The 19,804-nt window shown below is 37.1% G+C and overlaps 1 protein-coding gene across 7 annotated transcripts in view; it reads left to right on the plus strand.

Annotated features, from left to right (window-relative positions):
- LOC126382075 (neuroligin-4, Y-linked) overlaps positions 1-19,804 on the plus strand; it is a 240,916-nt gene that overhangs the window by 179,864 nt on the left and 41,248 nt on the right. For all 7 annotated transcript variants that reach the window (XM_050031797.1, XM_050031791.1, XM_050031798.1 and 4 more), the window contains one exon: positions 9,367-9,564. In XM_050031797.1, the coding sequence (XP_049887754.1) occupies positions 9,367-9,564 (198 nt within the window). The remainder of the gene's footprint in view (positions 1-9,366; positions 9,565-19,804) is intronic.

Raw genomic sequence — 19,804 nt, forward strand, 5'->3', positions numbered from 1 at the left:
TACTAAATACTTTTTTGACTCGATTAATAGGGTATTTGACTGGGTCAAAGATAAATTACAAAATGCTAATATAGAAATAGAAGCCAGTCTGAGATGACCAAAAGTCAATCTCATTTGATTTTTCGACTTATTTACGAATTTTATTTACGAATTAAGTAACAATGAGTACGGCGTTTGACCGCTTTTATTGATGACGTCACAAGTTGGTATTTCCATACGAACTCCGAAGAAAACTTTCGTTTTGACGTTTCATAAAAAAGTATCTCATTTGACTAGGTTGTCAAGTAGCCTATTGATTAATTGTAGATTTGCCGCATTTGGTATTAAACAGTTGGCCGGACGAATAGGCAGCGCTGAGGGCTCTCTCCCGGGCCAAATTTTAGGACAGCAGGCCTAAGAGTGCCCAGTTGGGCACAAACCTTGATTCAGGGCGTCGTCTAAGGGATTTTATTTAAGAGAATTAATTGACGTCGACGGTGTCGGTATAGTGATATGTGAAAGTTACATGTTTTATGTAGATGATCGATAGAAAAGTTAGTTTGTGGTGTCGGAGAAAACATCAGTTTTTGTAATTTTATACGCATCAATTCATCAGTACCTGAATTTCTTTTGTTTGCTGAAATAAATTCGTGATCGACAGGGTGGGGAAATTATTACGTTCGAAAAATCTCTGTCTGTCCGTAACCAAAGTCCAGGCGAAGAAAGTCGCGGGCGAAAAGATTTTTTTTACAGTTTGTATTAGACAGTGCTGCAATCACCACAAAAGTAAATTAATCCGTAGCGAAATCAAATCATAACGGTATTTTAGTACTGCGACAGGGATTGATTAAATTCCAATAATTTCGAGGGCTTTCAACTTTTTACAATGAATATTACCATTTTAAAACATCGAGACTAATATCGTATCAAGATCGAGTTTATTTGGCGGCCAGTGCAATTAACATTACTTACAATTCAATGACTACTCAAGTAGATCTTACATTGAACTTTTTTTCCGAAAAATAATAGAAATTGTTCTGGAAAAATAAAGCTCGCCTTCGAAAGTTATTATTTACGTATCGGCCGCGTTGCAGCGACTGTGTCGGGAAAACAAATTAATAAGGTAATTGCTTTTTTAACATAACATTCATAACATAAACAGCCTATATACGTCCCACTGCTGGGCACAGGCCTCCCCTCAATCAACCGGAGGGGTTACGGAGCGTACTCCACCACGCTGCTCCATTGCGTGTTGGTGGAGTGTGTTTACGGCTAATAACTGGGACCAACGACTTAACGTGCCATCCGAAGCACGGAAAAAAATCACTTTGTGAGACTGTTCTTTGTTTGTAAAGGACTTTTCAGGCTTGAATCACCTGATTGTCCGATAAAGTAAGATGAATTGCTTTTTTACCGTATTTAATATTTAATAATGTATTGACGCGTTCAAATAGCTTATTATGTATAACATAACAGGACATTACAGGTTGAATGACCTGATTGTCCGAAAAAGTAAGATTATTCCGTGCTTCGGCGTTGGTTTTGGGACTCCTGGGGTAGTAACCTAAATGCCTCCACTAACACGCAGTGGAGCAGCGTGGTGGAGTATGTTCCATTCCCCCTTCAGCTGATCGAAAAGAGGCCGGTATTTAGTAGTGGGACGTATATAGGCTGTTTATTTAACGTTACTGTGTATAAAATGCGTGAATCTTTCAAAGCATCCAAAGTTCACATTGTTACTAACAAATATGTATTTAGGTCTGATATAAAATAATTCATTCATTCAATAATTCATTCATTCAAAGCGACTATCACACAAACGAAGTAAAATTCACAAGTTTAAATAACATCACTAGCCGAAGTTTTAGAATGTTCGCCTCACTCAAATTTTATTTGCTCAAAGAAATTCTTAATTGAATAATTTCAAGTTGCCTCGTTAGTGCTCAATCAAATTAATTAATTAACATAAATATGACAATATTAAATTATTATTCGCAATGGGTAATGTTCCTTCTTCATTTCGTACTGAAGTCAATGAGTATTTCTGTTGAAAATTATTGCCTAGTCTTAATAAACGCTTGAAAGGCTTTTATTACACAGCCTAATGTTATGAAAATGACAGTATACAGACCAGGTGATAAATTGACTTGTACGGAAAACAATGATTATTTTAATAGGCGCTTGAGCTGAAGAACTTTTCTTCTTTTGATTGATGATTTATAATAATAACAATAAAAGAAGTTTATTCAACCACAAATATTTTTTTACAAAATTGCTTAAACATAATTACATGTAACACATTATCAGTTGTGGCCGAAAAGGAGGAGTCTCAGCATTGCTGCTGCTTTTCAGTCACCCCCTGTATGTAACCAACAGAATCGCTACACTGGACGCCGCGAGAACATTTTACCAAAACAACAACACAATTAAAATTTAATATTTAGACAGAATCATAAACATAAATAAACAATTGCCGCAATTTGGTCGACCAATTGGCAAGGAATAAACGAAAGTACTTTTCGGGGAAATCAGGTTTTTATTTCCAATTGTTTGAGGTTTTTTGAACCCCAAGTAGCCACTGTTTACACCTTATTTTAAAAGAATGGAGTGACTTCATAGTTTTCAGAGGAGATGGAAGGTCATACCAGCATTTTGAAGCTGCCAAGCAAAAACGTCCCCTAAAAAACACCAACCGTGGACTCGGAGAAACGTGCAATATAGGATAGCGCATCGATCTAGACCGAGTGTTATTCTCCAATCTATCATTTGCTAAGTATACATATAGGTTATAGGTTATTTAATCACTATATTATTTACAGTAAGTAAGGGTTACTCTCTTCTAATCCTTTTATCTCCTATTGACTTATTTTTTGACGTGAATTATTGTAGATTTGCCACGGACGGCATCAACTACTTGGCCGGACAAATGAGGAGCGCTGAGGGCTTTCACTCGGTACAAAATTTAAGACAACAGGCCTAAGGGTGCCCAGTTGGGCGCGAACCTCGACTCCGGGCGTCGTCTGAGAGGAAAAATATTTGAAAGAATTAATCGACTCTAGTTGGTCGATAGCAAGAAGCGCCGAATGAGGGAAATCGTCGACCACGCCGCCGGGGTCGATATCGGAGTTTTGAAATGTTTGGTGACGCGAGTTGATTGGCCGCCTCTATGGCTAGAGTAATCGAGTCGTCGGAAAATGTATGAAAAGTCTACGTCAGAAACTGAGTTTAAGAATGACAGTTTGACCATAGTAAGTTGACCTATAAAGTCATCTATACTATCCTAGACTAGCGATACTATTGGATTCTTTCAGCTATCGATAGTCTTTCGATAAGCAACAGTAATACCTTCTTTCACAGTTTGACATTCAATGTTTGGAGTTTTAAACCTTCAAGGATTCTTTACATTAGCAATAGAGTGTATTAGTGTCACCGTAACGAATACTATGGGGTAATACTGGGGGAAGGGGGGGGGATTCAGACCATGATTGTAAGTTGATATCAACTGGAATTTTATCTCGGAAAATTCATGAAACTTTTTATGTTTTTTTTATTTATTTTCAGTTCCATACTTTTGCAACGGGATATTCCACTAGATATCAACTTAGAATCGTGGTCTGAATCATCCCTCAAAGTTTTCGTTACGATATCACTAACATCCTGTATATGCTTTTTATGTTATCAGGTTATCGTTTTGATATATCGAAGACTGAAAAATCTTGGTCAAAAAATGAATAGAAGCAAAAAGCTGTACTTACAAAACAAATTATTCGTGTCACAAACCTTTCAAGAATTCTTTACCTTAGCACAAAATACCTACTTTGTAAAGGGAATAAGTAGATGGGAACATTTTTATAGTAATCGCCAACAAATAGGCCACGTTTGCCTTGAAATTTCTTGGTATTTTCTGGGTCGGGAAAACCCAGACTTTTTCAAATAAAAATCAGACGATTGTCGCTAAGGGTCTGACGTGACTTTCCAATTTCGAAGTATTTCGTTGACATGTTTTATTTTATTCACTATATTAGTAGTTATGTAGGTTTATTTTATTACATTACATAAGTTAACGACTATATTCCAATTGGGGTAGTTAGAGGTCCATCCATCGCGAGATGAACTAAGTACCCGGGCCTCACCAAGATTTCTATTAGACCAACGTGATAGTTGAGCTATATCGCCGTCTATAATGGTTGAGCCAACTGTGATAGTGAAAACTGCACTTAAGATTTATAATTAATCGATGCAAGTCCGGCATCAGAGTTCGACCAAGCGCTCTCTGTTTGACGTACCTAAGATTTATTTTTGACCTTATCCATCTTTTATAGCGAGTACTGGGATTGAGCCGAAGTAGCCAATTTGGTAGAATACTTGCCTCTCACTTGAGGTCGCAGATTCGAATCCAGCACAGGCCTAAACCAATGATTCTCGAATTTCTTTTCGGATTCATGTTTAGATCACGTGCTTAGCGGTGAAGGAAAACATGATGAGGAAACCCACATTCCCGAGAAATGCATTTTCGGAGGTATGTGATCTGACTTGTATTGGGCTGGGTTTCCCTAGGTAGTCGCTTCTGTAAAAACCGGAGCTGTGAAATCTTCAGATTAGGTAAGCGGACCCTGTGAAAAACGGGATAATGTTATGGGGATGATGATGATAGCTAGTATTTCAATCCCACACATTTTTATCACTGTCACTGACGATTGTCATAATCTCTTGCAACTGGCTAAAGCCCCTGCAGAGGCCTGTTTCATAAAACTTACAATTGTAAATTACAACGACAATCTGGTGTTTATTACGTAGCTAATATGAAACTGCAAAATATTCGTGATCACACACTCCGCAATGTACATCAAATTGTGTTTGTAATTTACAATTGTAAGTTTTATGAAACAGGCCCCTGGGCTAACATGTAGCGTGGTAAAATTATCGATCGATTCAATAACTTTTGTCGACATCGATAAGTTTATTTTTCCTCAACTAGCGTGGTACGCGATTTTTCTTATTTTGACAGAACATGACTATTTGGGTTCACATAATATTAGCACTAATCGACAAAACGACAATCTATAACTTATAAGCTTTCGACGTATATAAAATGATCGATGTACCCAACAGGAGAAAAACACAGAATACACTCATAATTTTCCTCAAAATCACAGATAAATTACCCGTCCCGGGTAAACTCTGTAACGTATACTTACCACGCAGCGTAAACAGAGTTTGAATACTTCATAAGGCATCCTTTTGTGATCGGCTTCACTTCACATAATGTTAAGCTCGCCTCCGCTGTTTTGTACCAACAAATTGAAATATCTCTTTATCCTATATTGAACAATTTGTTCAAAAATATCCATATTTATTATATAACATTTGTTCTCAAATAACTTCTTCTTTCGAAGCACGGAAGAGCTCGAGATGATTTTTTTGTGGTCACCCAGCCTCCGTGTTTCGAAAAGCACGTTAAGCAGTTGGTCCCGGCTGCATTAGCAGTCGTTAATAACCAGCAATCCGCACTGGGCCCGCGTGGTATCTTAAGGCCCGATCTCCCTATCCATCCATAGGAAAGGCCCGTGCCCCAGCAGTGGGGACGTTAATGGGCTGGTGATGATAGCTTCTTCTATCGTGTGAGTTGTGAGAGTACCAACCTCATCAAGCCTTGTGTTAGGGTTAGTACTTATGTCAGTAAGGAGTAAGTCGGCCTAACGTGACTTTCAAAGCACGGTACATATTACTTTTCTTACTATCAGGTGATTCAAGCCTGCAAAGTCCTTTCCAAACAAAGGGCAGTCTCACAAAGTGGTCTCGACAGTGTTCCCGTCGGGAATCGAACCCGGACCTTGAGTGAACTTAGCGCTCTAACCACTAGACCGTGGAGGCTATTCGATGATAAGCAGCTAACATTATACTATGCTTTATATTTAGGCACCTACTCTCATTCCAACAAAAAGGAGTTATTGCACTATTAAAATTGATATTTTAATACGTTTAACATGTTCCGGATCCTTGCCCCCAAAATTGTAGGAAGGGACTTCGTCGTCTTCAATTAAAACATTCTTATTTAATTTGCCTTTTATTTTGTTCGCACCCACTCTACGCACCTCCACAATTCGCCATTCTCTAATATCTATATCTAATCAAAAAAGTAATACAACTTCCACTTCCTATTTCCGTCTCTCTCTCTCTCTTTCTCTCTCATACTTTTTCGCTCCAAACGTTTCTTTTCATGCATCATACCTTTCCATTCCCAAATCGTGTGGGATTTGTGGTGAATGACCAACCGCAGCAACCCTCGTACCTCGTGCCGGTTATTCTTGAGCAGCCTTAACCCGCAGACTTCGCTCATGTAACGACTATGTGCTGACATCAAATTAATAACCGGAAACACCAGTTTAACGTGCTTTTCGAAGCACGGAGGCTGGGTGACCACAAAAAAATCATCTCGAGCTCTTCCGTGCTTCGAAAGAAGAAGTTATTTGAGAACAAATGTTATATAATAAATATGGATATTTTTGAACAAATTGTTCAATATAGGATAAAGTAGTGAATGATTATATTTGTATTCTGAAATATTTGCAAAGTTTACTGAAAAAACACTTCACGTCTAATCTTTGAAAGATAAAATTTCAAAGTGAAAATTAAATCAACCATAGGGAAGCGAAAAATAATCTTAAACCATACTTTGAAGTGTGCAATAGCCTGAAGGGACTTATGGTGGAAAAAAAATCGTTAATTAATGGGGTTTAATTAACTACAACAGTCGTTTTCACGAGGTCATTGTTTGGCCTTTGAACATCTCAGGAGGAAGCTGAGGAAGGAAGTTTTCGTAACTATCTTTTATTTTTTAACGTCCTCCGTGATCCAGTGGTTGAGCGTTGTGCTCACGATCCGAAGGTCCCGGTTTCGAATCCCGGTGGGGACAAATCACAAAAATCACTTTGTGATCCCTAGTTTGGTTAGGATATTACAGGCTAATAACCTGATTGTCCAAAATTGTCCAAAATTGTCCAAAATATTAACCCTGACACCGGGTTTGATGAGGTTGGTAATCCACCTCAGAACCCACACGATAGAAGTTTTTTTGCCCAGTTGGTAGAACACTTGCCTTTCACTTAGAGGACGCAGGTTCGATCGAAGCCAGGCTTCAATGTAAAATTTAAATGTTATTGAATTCTTTGAAGTTTTTGAAGTATTCACTTCACCGTCACTTGGCATTCAATAAAAGTTATGACGATAATGAAGATTTTACATAATCGCTTCCGGTCTAGTAGTAGTTCAATAAGTGACGTCAAAAAAAAACCCGGCTGATCTAACAAAAAATCAGCCAACAAAGACAGAGAAATTACTATAAACACACAAAGTTCCGTACGTACGCGGAATGGCGTGATAATGAACAGTAGTGGACGATCTGATAAACTCTGCCGTGCTTACACGTCGTCGACTGTAAATGGTCTAGTAGGCAATTTGCAAATTATATTATTCGCACTAGGCCAGGTACTTGCTCGTCCGAAAATTTTCTTTGTCTGTAATGATAAAGATTGCCGTCCGGATTTCTGGTTCAATGCATTCCCTTTATCTTGTTTTATTGTGTTTAATTGGGGATGGCAACATGTTTGGATCACTGACACTTGATATCACGTGGTTCCAGGATTTCTGCCCGGTCAATGGCTATAGGTTCGCCCCTTATTATATGGGACTTAACTTATCTGGCGAGTAGAAAGCGTATATACTGGGTGTTAGTGTGGGATGATTCAGACCATGATTCTGAGTTAAAATCAAGTGGAATTTTTCCGTCGCAAAATTAATGATTTTTTAATATATTTTTTTAATTATTCTCAATTCTATACTTTTGCGATCGAAATTTCCACTTGATATTAACTCGGAATAATGAGCTAAATGAGCCCCTCAGTATTCGTTACGATGTCACTTACACCCCGTACCAGTACATACAGGTAGCTATACAAGTAGGTATGGGTGTTAGTGACACCGTAACGAATACTGAGGGGGATGATTCAGACCATGATTCTGAGTTGATATTAAGTGGAATTTTCTGTCGAAAAATCCATGAAATTTTTTTTTTTTTAATTATTTTCCACTCCAAACTTTTGTGACGGAAAATTCCACTTGATATCAACTCAGAATCATGGCCTGAATCATCCCTCAAAGTTTTCGTTACGATGTTACTAACACCTTGTATATTTTTATAATACCCCTCTGTCTACCCGATCGAGATACGTGATTCCATGTTATTTTAGTTAATGCAATTTCTATACAAATGACCAACGACCTCTGTGGTCCAGTGGTTGAGCGATGTGCTCACAATCCGGAGGTCCCGGGTTCGAATCCCGGTGGGGACACATCACCAAAATCACTTTGTGATCCCTAGTTTGGTTATAGGACATTACAGGCTGATCACCTGCATGTCTAAAAGTAAGATGATCCGTGCTTCGGATGGCATGTTAAGCCGTTGGTCTCGGTTACTACTTACTGATGTAAGTTAGTAGTTGTTACATGAACCATGTCAGGGGCCTTTGGCGGCTCAATAGTAACCCTGACACCAGGTTTGATGGGGTTGGTAATCCACTTCACAACCCACACGATAGAAGAAGAAGACCAATAGCGTTCGAATTGCTGGAAAAAATTGCATTGTACATCTTTAAAATATTCCCTTTTATACACGGATTTCCCCTTCAAAAATGAAAATATTGAATGAAAAATAATTGACGTGCCGAAAATGTCAGGTTCTTTTATTATCGCAGGATCTCCGTTACACGGTAAAGGAAGGAAATACTCAGAAGTTTTGTGTTCGCCACTAAAAGGGTTTTAATCATTTAAGAAGGCTTCGCAAGATAATGCTTTATAGCCAGGTTTAAATATTTAAAGGGCTTCGTTAAAGGGTTTCGGCAAAATATACCGGCGTACCATAGATTTTTTTTAATAATACAAAATTTTATATGTGGCAGTGGAATTAAATTAAAAAGAGCTGAAGAGAAGGACACCATTATTATCTCTTTCTGGTTGTGATTTTGAGATCAATCACCTATCTCATCAACCCTAGTGAGAGGGTTTCTAATGAGTCATTAAGTTCCATGACATGGCTCATGTAACTACATAAGTAAATAGTTAGTATTTACCTACTTTGTACCTCATTGTCTTTAAGCACTTTACGACAGCCTTTCTGCTAAGTCAGACGGTGGTTAGACGTCTTTACCAATAGAAATCAATGACTGAGTAGAGTTTTGACGTATAATCTATTTATTATCTAGCCCCTTTATACAAATTTTGTTGAATAGGCAACAGTTTCTTGCACATACCGGAATAAAGACAACTTTACATTCTCTGAACAAAATTCTCAAAAAAATCCAAGTAATAACCTGGCTTATTCTTTCTCAGGCTTTCTTAACCCTCGAACGGACGAGTACCCCCGGTCGCCAGCCAACTACGGTCTCATGGACCAGATAGCAGCTCTGCACTGGATCAAGGAGAATGTTGCCGTCTTTGGTGGTGACCCCACAAATGTCACACTGATGGGGCACGGTACTGGAGCAGCGTGCGTGCACTTTCTCCTGACTTCTCTTGCTGTGCCAGAAGGTAAGTGTTTTTGACGTAATGTTTTTTTAAATTAGGTGGTAAAGTAGACTTTCCGTGAAGGGAAAACAACTAACAGACGGTGAAATATTTTAACGGAACAGACACCAGCAAGAAGAGAAATGAGTGCTGTGCTTTAGAAAGTAGTAATTTTATATTCACTTACTCAGTCGCCGGGGCAACAAGCAAAAAAGTAGGTACTGCTATATAGTATTTTTGACAGAAACTATACCTCGGTACATAATTTAGTTATCTTAGAAGAGACGGATACAGGCGTCCTGGTAGACCTCGAAAGAGATGGCGCGACGACTTGGATGCTTGCAGGAGGATACGCACGGGACACGGGGCAAAAAAATGGAAAAAGAAAGGGGAGGCCTTTGCCCTACAGTGAGATCTTGTAGGCTAGATTAGATTAGAAGAGATACTTCTAGACTAGAAAGGTACCTCCAACGTAAGTTGATCGAATGGTCTTCTACCTGAACTACTAAAAATAATCTTCATTACAACCTGACCCCGAAAGTCACAATTAACTTGTGGCCCTTAGGACCGGAACCAATGTACCATTCACATAAGGTTAGTTGGATCAGGTTAATAAAAATTAGGGCAGAAAAATCCGAATTAAGCGAGTCCTTTGGGACCAACTTGGGCAGGGGATGGGATTAGGTTAGCGAAATTTTATTACGGCACTAACTTAACCTGCTGCCGCAAATAGTACTAATAGCAAAACGCAAAATTCAAATCCTCTCGTTTCCCGGATAATTAAGTTTGGTCCCTTCGAGAAATTATAGTTTTGCCCCTTAATTGTTCTGACTTAACCGTTTTCGCGCAAACGTCCTTCTAAATGTGTATGTTTAAGTTTAATAGGGGTTTTAACATTTTGTCGATACGATAAGGACACGTGTATCGTCTGGAGTTAGTGTTGTACTTTGTTCTTACAGTTTGGTTTTAATCTTCTTCTATCGTGAGGTTAATTACGAACCTCGACAACCCTAGTATCAGTTCTGGTTCTGTTAAACAGCCGCCAAAGGCCCCTTACATGGCTCATATAACGACTACATACTTATATCAGTAAGTTGTAACTGAGACCAACGACTTAGCGTACCGGATCATGTTTCAGACAATCCTTTAATTTCCTTACCAAAGTAAAATTCAGCTCATTCATTATAACTGATGACTTGTGTATTTCCACATTTGAAGTCTTCCGTTTCTAGTATTCTAAATATCAGCACGCCCTGTTCAGCTAAACTTTACCCTTCACGCATAATAATATTCCTTTTAGCAAATTTTGAACATATTCTGATAGCGTGTATAATTACCACTTTAATTACAACGACCGGGCGACCATGTGATTCTTATCTTGTTGTTCCTTCCTAACCCGGATCGTTGTCGCATCATGTAGTATGAAAACAGTTTTCGGTTCTAAAATATTTTCCTGAATTTTACCTATGTAAACAGTCCTATGCAAGCTCCCCAACATTGCTCCAGAGTATAGTTGCTATTTATAAACATTATACCTTTTTGGTCGAACCCATCCTCAGTTTGTTTTAGAGTTAAGAGGTAATATTTTGTATTTTAATTTAGAACAACAGTCGCTTTTATGTTAACATCGTTTAAATTGCATTTTATATTTACGTAGGACTAATTGCATACCTAGATTGTTGTTATGTATTTTATTTAATTTGTAAAGTTTCGTTATCCTCTTATTATTTTTAGTCATATTACGTTCCATTTCATCGTAATGTTCTTGTACGTGTTCTGATCTAACGTTTATCTGTATTAACAACATTATTGAATTTAAGTTTGTCTGTTGAATTCTCTTCTACTTTTCGTTCAAATACACTTCCAATATCTGTTCCGAAATACAAGTAACATTACCGCGCGGAGGCCTTTTAGGAAAACATCTCTTTTCTCCCCATTCTATCGCCACAATCTAGCTGAAACACAAAATAAGCGAAACAGGCGTATAACTGACGTTTTTCCTCCTCCGACCAATCTCTCCGAGCCATCGTTTCAGAAACAGTATGAATATGCAAACTCGTTTATGCTCGAAACTCTTCGGCAAGTCGACGAAGTAATTTTGTGTTCTAGATCTGTAGGTGCTACTATGGGTTCACGTATAGAACCGAAACTCAGTAGGAACTCATTAACTCAGAACAAACTCATTAATTTGGAGTGAGTGCGTAAAGAAAAAAATTAAAACGTTATGTTTTTCTTCGATGTGTTCCGGGGTCCGGGACATAGCGTCTATAGGCGATTTTCAAGGTTCAAATGTAATACTATTAGGAATTGAAGCTCTATGACCCGTTGTCTCTATCTCGGAAGGTCAATATTCTTATAACCAAAGGTCGAGTGAGTGTGAGTGTGTTTTAAATAACTAACAGTAGGGAAGCAGCTTGTTGTCCTATGCGATGAAAGGAAACCTAAATTCATGAATAGGATGCACAAAAGTCGGTTTATTTAATGTCATGTATTTCGTTTTACTTATAAATCTGTACTCATTGATAACTGACTCGATTCTGTACTAATTAAAAATCGAATTTCGAAAACCAACAGTAGCACATCAAGCAGAGTCTATAGAAGCGAGCCGCATACCTGATGAAGGGTTCCAACAAAACAATTTAGGGTTGGGAATGTGTGGTATTCGGAGCTTCCGCGGGCTTTTTAGTGTACCGGAAATTTGGAAGCCGAGGTGTATGAACAGAACCCATATTAAAACCTTTATGTTTCTTTATGGGTGAGTTACATTCAGTTTCTGTATCGTAGAGTTCATTTTCTCTTGAAGATACTTCGGAAGCAACGTAATTTGGCTGAGTAGTCTATTTTGTTGCAGAGGAAAAATATTTGGTATTTGTTTATTTGGCACAAGTGTTTCTGTTGAAATTCATAGTTTGTGATGAGGATTACTATAAAATTTAAACAAACAGGGTTGTAGATATACATGCAAATGGAATCTCTGGCTTTTTCTAATTTTAGAAACAAGGTTTTTATAACAGGTCGTTCAGTCCAAAATGCAATCTATAAGTCACAGTCACTTTTATCTGAAATTTGACTCTTGGCCAATCCTTTCTGGCAATCTTGACAATGTCTTACTCATGCTACTTTAAACCTATCTATGTTTCTTCGTCTGATTCTTTCGCGCTACTTTTTCGCATGTCTCTTCCACTTAACGCCCTTATGCCTAATGGCTTGGCTAAACCACTTTTCATTTTGTTAGTAAGTTACACTGATCCGCCAACATTACTTGAAAATCGAATCGAATCGAATTATATATTATGTGTTTATTTATATAAATCAACACAACTGTTATACGTTTCACATTAACTCGCACGAAGCAGAAAAGAAAAATTGCGAACAGTCACTATTCTTGTACATTTCCGCTTTTCTAGGTACGTTTGCACATACACACACACTCTTTAACACAAACAAATGTATGTTAGATGTAAGTAAATCTATTTTCGTTTCATATTCACAGCATGCTAACCTTATTCTTATGCATTTTATTTTTAACCTATGACGTCATCGGCTTCAAGCCTCGTTCGTGTGGAATTAATTTATTGAGCAAAGTGGGGGGATCTACAATGTGCAGCGTGGTAGGGATGATTCGACTCAACTGAACAATTATTGGAATTCGATTTCTTATGGGATACCTGTAATCGGCGGTTATTTTTGTCATTTTAAATTTTTAGTTTTAGGGCTGACTGTAATTAGAACTTTTTGCCAGCTTTTTTTGGGACGAAGACATGAATATATTTTCCAGTCTGTGTTGGATGATTTTTTTTTTGATCCTGTTGGACATGAAATAAAAATTAACTAGAGAATATTTTCTATATATGGGTAATTCTACATTTGAAACTATAAAAATAAAATACAAACTTGTGAATTAAAACACACAATGACGGGTTCTTACCGCGTTTAAAGTAGGGATTTGAGACTCCCGATATTTTGACACTGTTTCAAGTGCCATGATCACGGGATGACAGATGAGATTGGAGTGGAGTAAGTAGATCCATAATTTTCTACGGGCAGACTACCCTCATATCTGTCTACCCTCTTTCATTTGCCGCTAGTTTATGTATTTGATATCGTTGTTATGTGTTTTAATTATGATAATAACCGCGTAAACTTAAAACAATGTATAAACTCGTGAAGTTGAATTCAGTGATTCAGAAACCGAGACGGATTTCGAACCCGTGACACAACTATGTAACTCACGCGTTCACGCAGTCTTGGATTGTAATTATAATAATGAATTTATGGTCGATCCGTGATAGCGTGAACGATGTATTTAAAAAAAAAAACGGTGTATTAAGACCGCGTGACGGAAATATGTGGACGAAATCAGCTGATTTGATAACCAATGAGATTTCAGGTTAATCGTATCCCATGTACTACAAATGAAAAAGAAATTAAATAATGTTTTTTCTTTCTTTCAAACATCCAGAGTTGCCTCAAATTGTCTTCTACCACCCACATCCAGATAACTTTTCTCAGCCCGTCTTGTTAGTACAAAACGATTCACTTTTATATTTGAAATACCAACAACAGGGATATGAATTTTCTGCTTTGGAGTAAATAGGTATTTTCTAGGTCGCCATGCTACGTTCTCGCTAGACGTTTGTATAAAATAAGATGGGGAAAAAACTCCTATTATAAGATAAACAGGATGTCCCAAAAGGTCAAGTTCAAAACGAAAAATTTGATAGCCGATACCTTGTGTGGGTTGCAAAGGCTTTCACATATATAGTTTAATTGAAGCTCCTAAACTGGTTCTATCTCCTTCTTGCACATATCGCAAGTAAAAGATGGCGCTATTTTCATACACGTCGAACTAAACTATGGAAGTCAAAGCATAAATTCTTAGAGACAATAAGGTCTTCCTGATTGCCACTTTGCAGAGGCACAGTAAATTACCCAGTCAGACTTTACCCGGCCCTAATGGCAAAATAAACCGGATAAATTGAAAATACGTTCTGCAACTGCAAACCGTTGCAATATTCAGTTCCTTATTGAAAATGCAGTGCTATATTTTATAGGAAAGGATTGCTTCACAGAATTCTGATCTCTACTTAGAATTGAAAATCGTAATTTTTATTTAGTTCACAATTCAATTTTCTTAAGTGATGACGATTTGTTTGAGAAGCATTTAAGATAGTGTTCGTAATATTATATCAAGTCATCAAGATAATATTTACTTCCATAAAATGACATTAATTGTAATCTAGTAGATACAATTGAGAAAGACCCTTTAAGACTGTTTCGACAGAAAGCAAAATTTCGAAAGCGTTTTAAAGGTATTCAAAGAAATTGTAGAGCTAAAAGCTATAAAATAATTATTCATCAAAACCAAAAAGTATGATTAGTTATTAATAGCTCGAAAGACATTCGTTGACCAATCAAAGAACCAATAGTCTCAATCAACATATTAATCAATAGTTCATATTGTAACAAAAACTTGGAGGATGATTGAACCCATGATTCTGAGTTGATATCAAGTAAAATGTTCCGTCGCAAAAGTATGGAACTGAAAATAATGAAAAACAAGAAAACACGAATTTTTTGACAGGAAATTCAACTTGATTTTAACTTAAAATCATGGTCTAAATCATCAATAGTAATTTATTTATTTTGGTTTACTATCAGTCACTTACACTAAAAATTATAATGTTTATAATTATTACAATACAGATTTCAAAAGCTAAATTTTAATGTGACTAATTATATGCAATTGGTAAGGTAAAAAATTAAATGAAATTCATTTATATTTTATTCAAACACACAGATTTATGGTAGCTACTTATGTTTAGTGCGCAGACACATTGTTTAATCAATGGTACTAGAACGTCCTGCACAAAATATTATTCATCCACATTTGTATAAACATTGTTTGTTCGTATACACATTTGTATACAAAGATATTTAAACCCTGTTGTACAGTTCCACAAAATGTTTGCTTATTTATTGTAAATGTTTTTATGACACCACAAATCCCGACACTAACTAGTTCTAAATAGATATAAACTATGTATTTCCCGAATACATAGTTTATATCTATCCACCCGGAAAATCGGGTCCAATTTTTCACTTCTGAAATTCGAAACAAAATTGGATTGCACAACATATCGCCAACGAATTTCAAGTTTTGAATTCATCCATTCATTTGCCAAAACGAATATATTTTGCGTGAAATTATACTGCACCCGTGTCCATTTTTGAACGGAATAAATACATCCGTTGCATAACAATATGGAGACTGAAAGGCATGTTGATATAAGCGTCGTGTGTAAAAAAATATCGATTATTGTCAGGTAAACGCAAACTAGGCTTAAAACGCAGGCTTGAAATGACGTTGGGTCATCGAATTGGGTCGGCTTTTGTGGAGCGAAAATCTAGCGCGATAAAAATAGAACATGACGTAATATTTTACAACCCGGTCAAAACGTGAAGGTGTCAGATAAACAGTACCTAACTATACATAATAATGTGACATATAATACTCGTATAGGGAGAGGTAAACTTGGTTTGAAATGATGTCATCACTTTAGTGCTCGTCAATACTGTCAGGCAGGATCGTAGTAAGTGAAATTCCCTGATCTCTGCCTGCCCCAACGGAAGATAGGCGTGATCTTATGTACGTATATATGTGCAACTTTAATAAGAGTAGCTGTTACTAGAAAAGAAGAACATATTCATGATGACTATTACAACTAAACATGTTAAGTAATCAATATTACCTAATAAAATTCTATGAAAGAAAAAATATTTTTTTCTTAAAATCTAATATAAAAAAGCAAAAGATATTCTTAAAACATTCTACTTTCAAATGATACAGTTTACTGTATCCAATGTTTTTTTGTAAGTAAACGTATTCAAAAGATTCGAAAGGATCCAATAAGGGCAAGCCCAGAAATGGGTTCAAATAAAGCATCTCGGTCACTCACTGCTATGTTATATGTATATGAATATGTCATCATCATCAATTTAAGAGCCACGCTCTTGTTGGTGTAGCATTTTCCATTCCAGTCTATCAAAGGCCAATTCCTTGACGTCCCTATAAGACACGACGTTAACCTTTTCTTTAATCTGTTCCATGTAAGCTCTTCTTGGTCTTCCCCTTCCTCTCTTTCCTTCTAGCTTTCCTTCTATGATGTTTTTAATGAACATCATAGAAGGAAATGAATATGTAGGAGTACATAAAAAGCAAATAGCATCAGATACATGTGAGGCTACAGCCTTAGGCAGGGTTGTTAACATTCCATTTGTGACTTTGAAGCGGTTTACAGAATATCTGATGGAGTAAATCGTGAACTCTAATTGCTCTTTTTGGCTGGGTTCACGATCGAAATCTTTCACGAGTGAAATGTGTCACTCATAATAAGAGAGTTTCCAGAGTACGTTACAAAGAAAGATATAGCGCGCTGTAAAAAAAATCTTTCGTTTACCCTTCTTATTTCATGGATACCATCCAAGCATTTTTTATCTTTGTTTTAGATATAAATGAGGGCCCTTTTATTACACCCATTATTATTCTAATCAATATAAAGAAGAGCTCTATAGTTAGCAATATAATTCTGTACATCATCATCATCATCAGCCCATTTACGTCCTCACTGCTGGGGCACGGGCCTTCCCTATGGATGGATAGGGAGATCGGGCCTTAAACCATCACGCGGGCCCAGTGCGGATTGATGGTTATTAATGACTGCTAATGCAGCCGGAACCAACGGCTTAACGTGCCTTCCGAAGCACGGAGGAGCTCGAGGTGAAAACTTTTTTTGTGGTCACCCATCCTATGACCGGCCTTTGCGAAAGTTGCTTAACTTCAACAATCGCAGACCGAGCGCGTACACCGCTGCGCCACCGAGCTCCTCAAAAAACCTATATAAACCTATAATTCTTCGATATTACTATCTAAACAATTAAGTTTTCTTTGGAAATAAGCATAATCAAAACAAAAAGTATAACTCAAGGAGATTTTCCCAATACCATCAATCTCTTTCGCTTTGGGATAGATCTCCAAAAAATTAACAAGATCTCGCGACTTCCGAATTCGCGAGACCCGATCTCGCGAGATCTTTTTCGTCCCTGAACGGAACGTGTATACCTCACCTCTTCCAAAAAGCGTCATAAAAAATGTTGTTTAAAGCTCCGTCCATAATTATTCCGAGGGCTCTAGTAAAATTTGCAGAGCTATTAAAAGAAAGTCATGTCTTGAACATAATGCATGTTCATTGCTTACGGTCCCTGAATTTGACTCCAGATTAGACGGTCGGGTAGGTGTTATGATCAGTCCTTTTCTTTGAACCGTATCGTTCTTGAAATAGATCTAAAGATGTGAATCCGTTTGATCTCACTTTGAAATCTGTGATCAGATCTTAAGACGTTTTATAAGAAACCTCTGTATCCAGGCGGTTCGCTTGCCTGGATATATAGCTAGTCTACGAAAAGCTTTGTAATTGGAGACACCTTAAAAAAAATGAATGCAAAATTTTGTCACAAAATAAAAATCACTTATTTTATTCAAAAAGAATTTATTTTTTTTAGAATTAAGGCAAAACTCACTTACTTTAATCTACTAAATATTTGACCTACAAGATATCTGTTCACACCAATAGTTTCAACACCGTGCTTCGGAAGGCACGTTAAGCCGTTGGTCCCGGGTACTACTTACTGATGTAAATAAGTAGTCGTTACCATGAGCCATGTCAGGGGCCTTTGGTAGCTCAATAGTAACCCAGCCACCAGCCACCAGGGGTGATGAGGTTCGTACTCCACCTCACAACCCACACGATAGAAGAAGAACCAATAGTTTCAAAAAACTTTTGCATTTCAACATTTTTTTAACAAATAATTATCTAACACCTAATAATTGGCTAGTTATTTCTCAAGATAACTGGAAACAGATCCAACGCTAATGATTCGTAAAATTATTGTCCTTACAACAAAATTTCATATTCTAATCCAACACTTCAAGACGGATCATGTCAAGGTCTTAAGCTCCGTTCCTTAGAGATTTTGAGAAATCTCAACTTTCCCATCTGCCATCCCTACCCCCATGGAGGATTCCAGGAAATGACTGGCCGTTTTATTATTCAGCGAGAATATTCTACCCTTATTCAATACTCGACAACTGAGGATTTGCCAGCAGGGCTGCTAACTTATTCGTATGGAAGAATTTTTTGTAGAAAAAATCCTATGTAGCATTACTTGAATATCGAATGCAGAGATACTATTTGTTATTAGCTATGACGTTTGTATTAGCATTAAAAGATGATCTGTATTCTGGAAGGCGCATTAAGACGTTGCGCGGGATAACTACTTACTGCTTGAAGTAGTCGTTACATGGGCCATGTCAGGAGCATTTGTCGGTAACAATAGCCCTGAAACCAGGGTTGATGATGTTGGTAGTCCACCTCACAACTCACACGACAGCAGAAGAAGAGAATTTTAGAGAACGTCAATTTTTGTTATGTTCGTAAGACGTTCTGCTTCTGTTTTTGGCAATATGGGTAGCATCTAGCCGAAACATTTCTACCAATCCGCAACGTTGAAGTTCACTCAGTTTTATTAACACTTTCAAGGACAGAACGTTTAATGACGTTCCGATTCCAAGGTGTCATACTATCTGTTATGAACCATCAATGACAATGAATGATGATTAAGTATATTTGATTTGATTTGATTTGAATGACCCATCGTCTCTGCCCGTGAAAGGGTTAAAATAATCTTTGCCCAGCAATGAGGGACGAACGGGCGTGTAGGTACTATTAAATGGAGGGACGAGTTCAGTACAATTAGTGATTTTATTTCAATAAGATAACATTTTTACAATCGTCTCAATGCGCGGTAAGAATTAGATCTGTCAAAGTACATCAGCTAGTGTTGTGATGTTCATTAGCAGCCAATATTAGGTCGAACAATTCATTTCTATCTAACAGTACTTACAAACTGTTGATATTATTACGAAGAGAAAATTAAATCGAAAAAATCTAACTTTGTTTTTTTTTTTTGATTTGTTTGTGTAATTTGTCAAACACAAATATTTTTAAATAAAAAAATTGCATTACCTATTCAATTTCTGTAAAAATTTAAATCAAAAAATGCAAATTGTGTGATACGGAATCTTAACTGGATAGATTGCAAATGCAATAAATTGCATCCCTAGGCTCTCGACTGCGAAATAGATTTTAAATCGAATGAATATTTCATTTACTTTTAAGATTCTGATACCTATGAGAGATTATCA

This window comes from Pectinophora gossypiella, chromosome 3 (assembly GCF_024362695.1).
Source record: "Pectinophora gossypiella chromosome 3, ilPecGoss1.1, whole genome shotgun sequence".
In the NCBI taxonomy this organism is placed as follows: domain Eukaryota; kingdom Metazoa; phylum Arthropoda; class Insecta; order Lepidoptera; family Gelechiidae; genus Pectinophora; species Pectinophora gossypiella.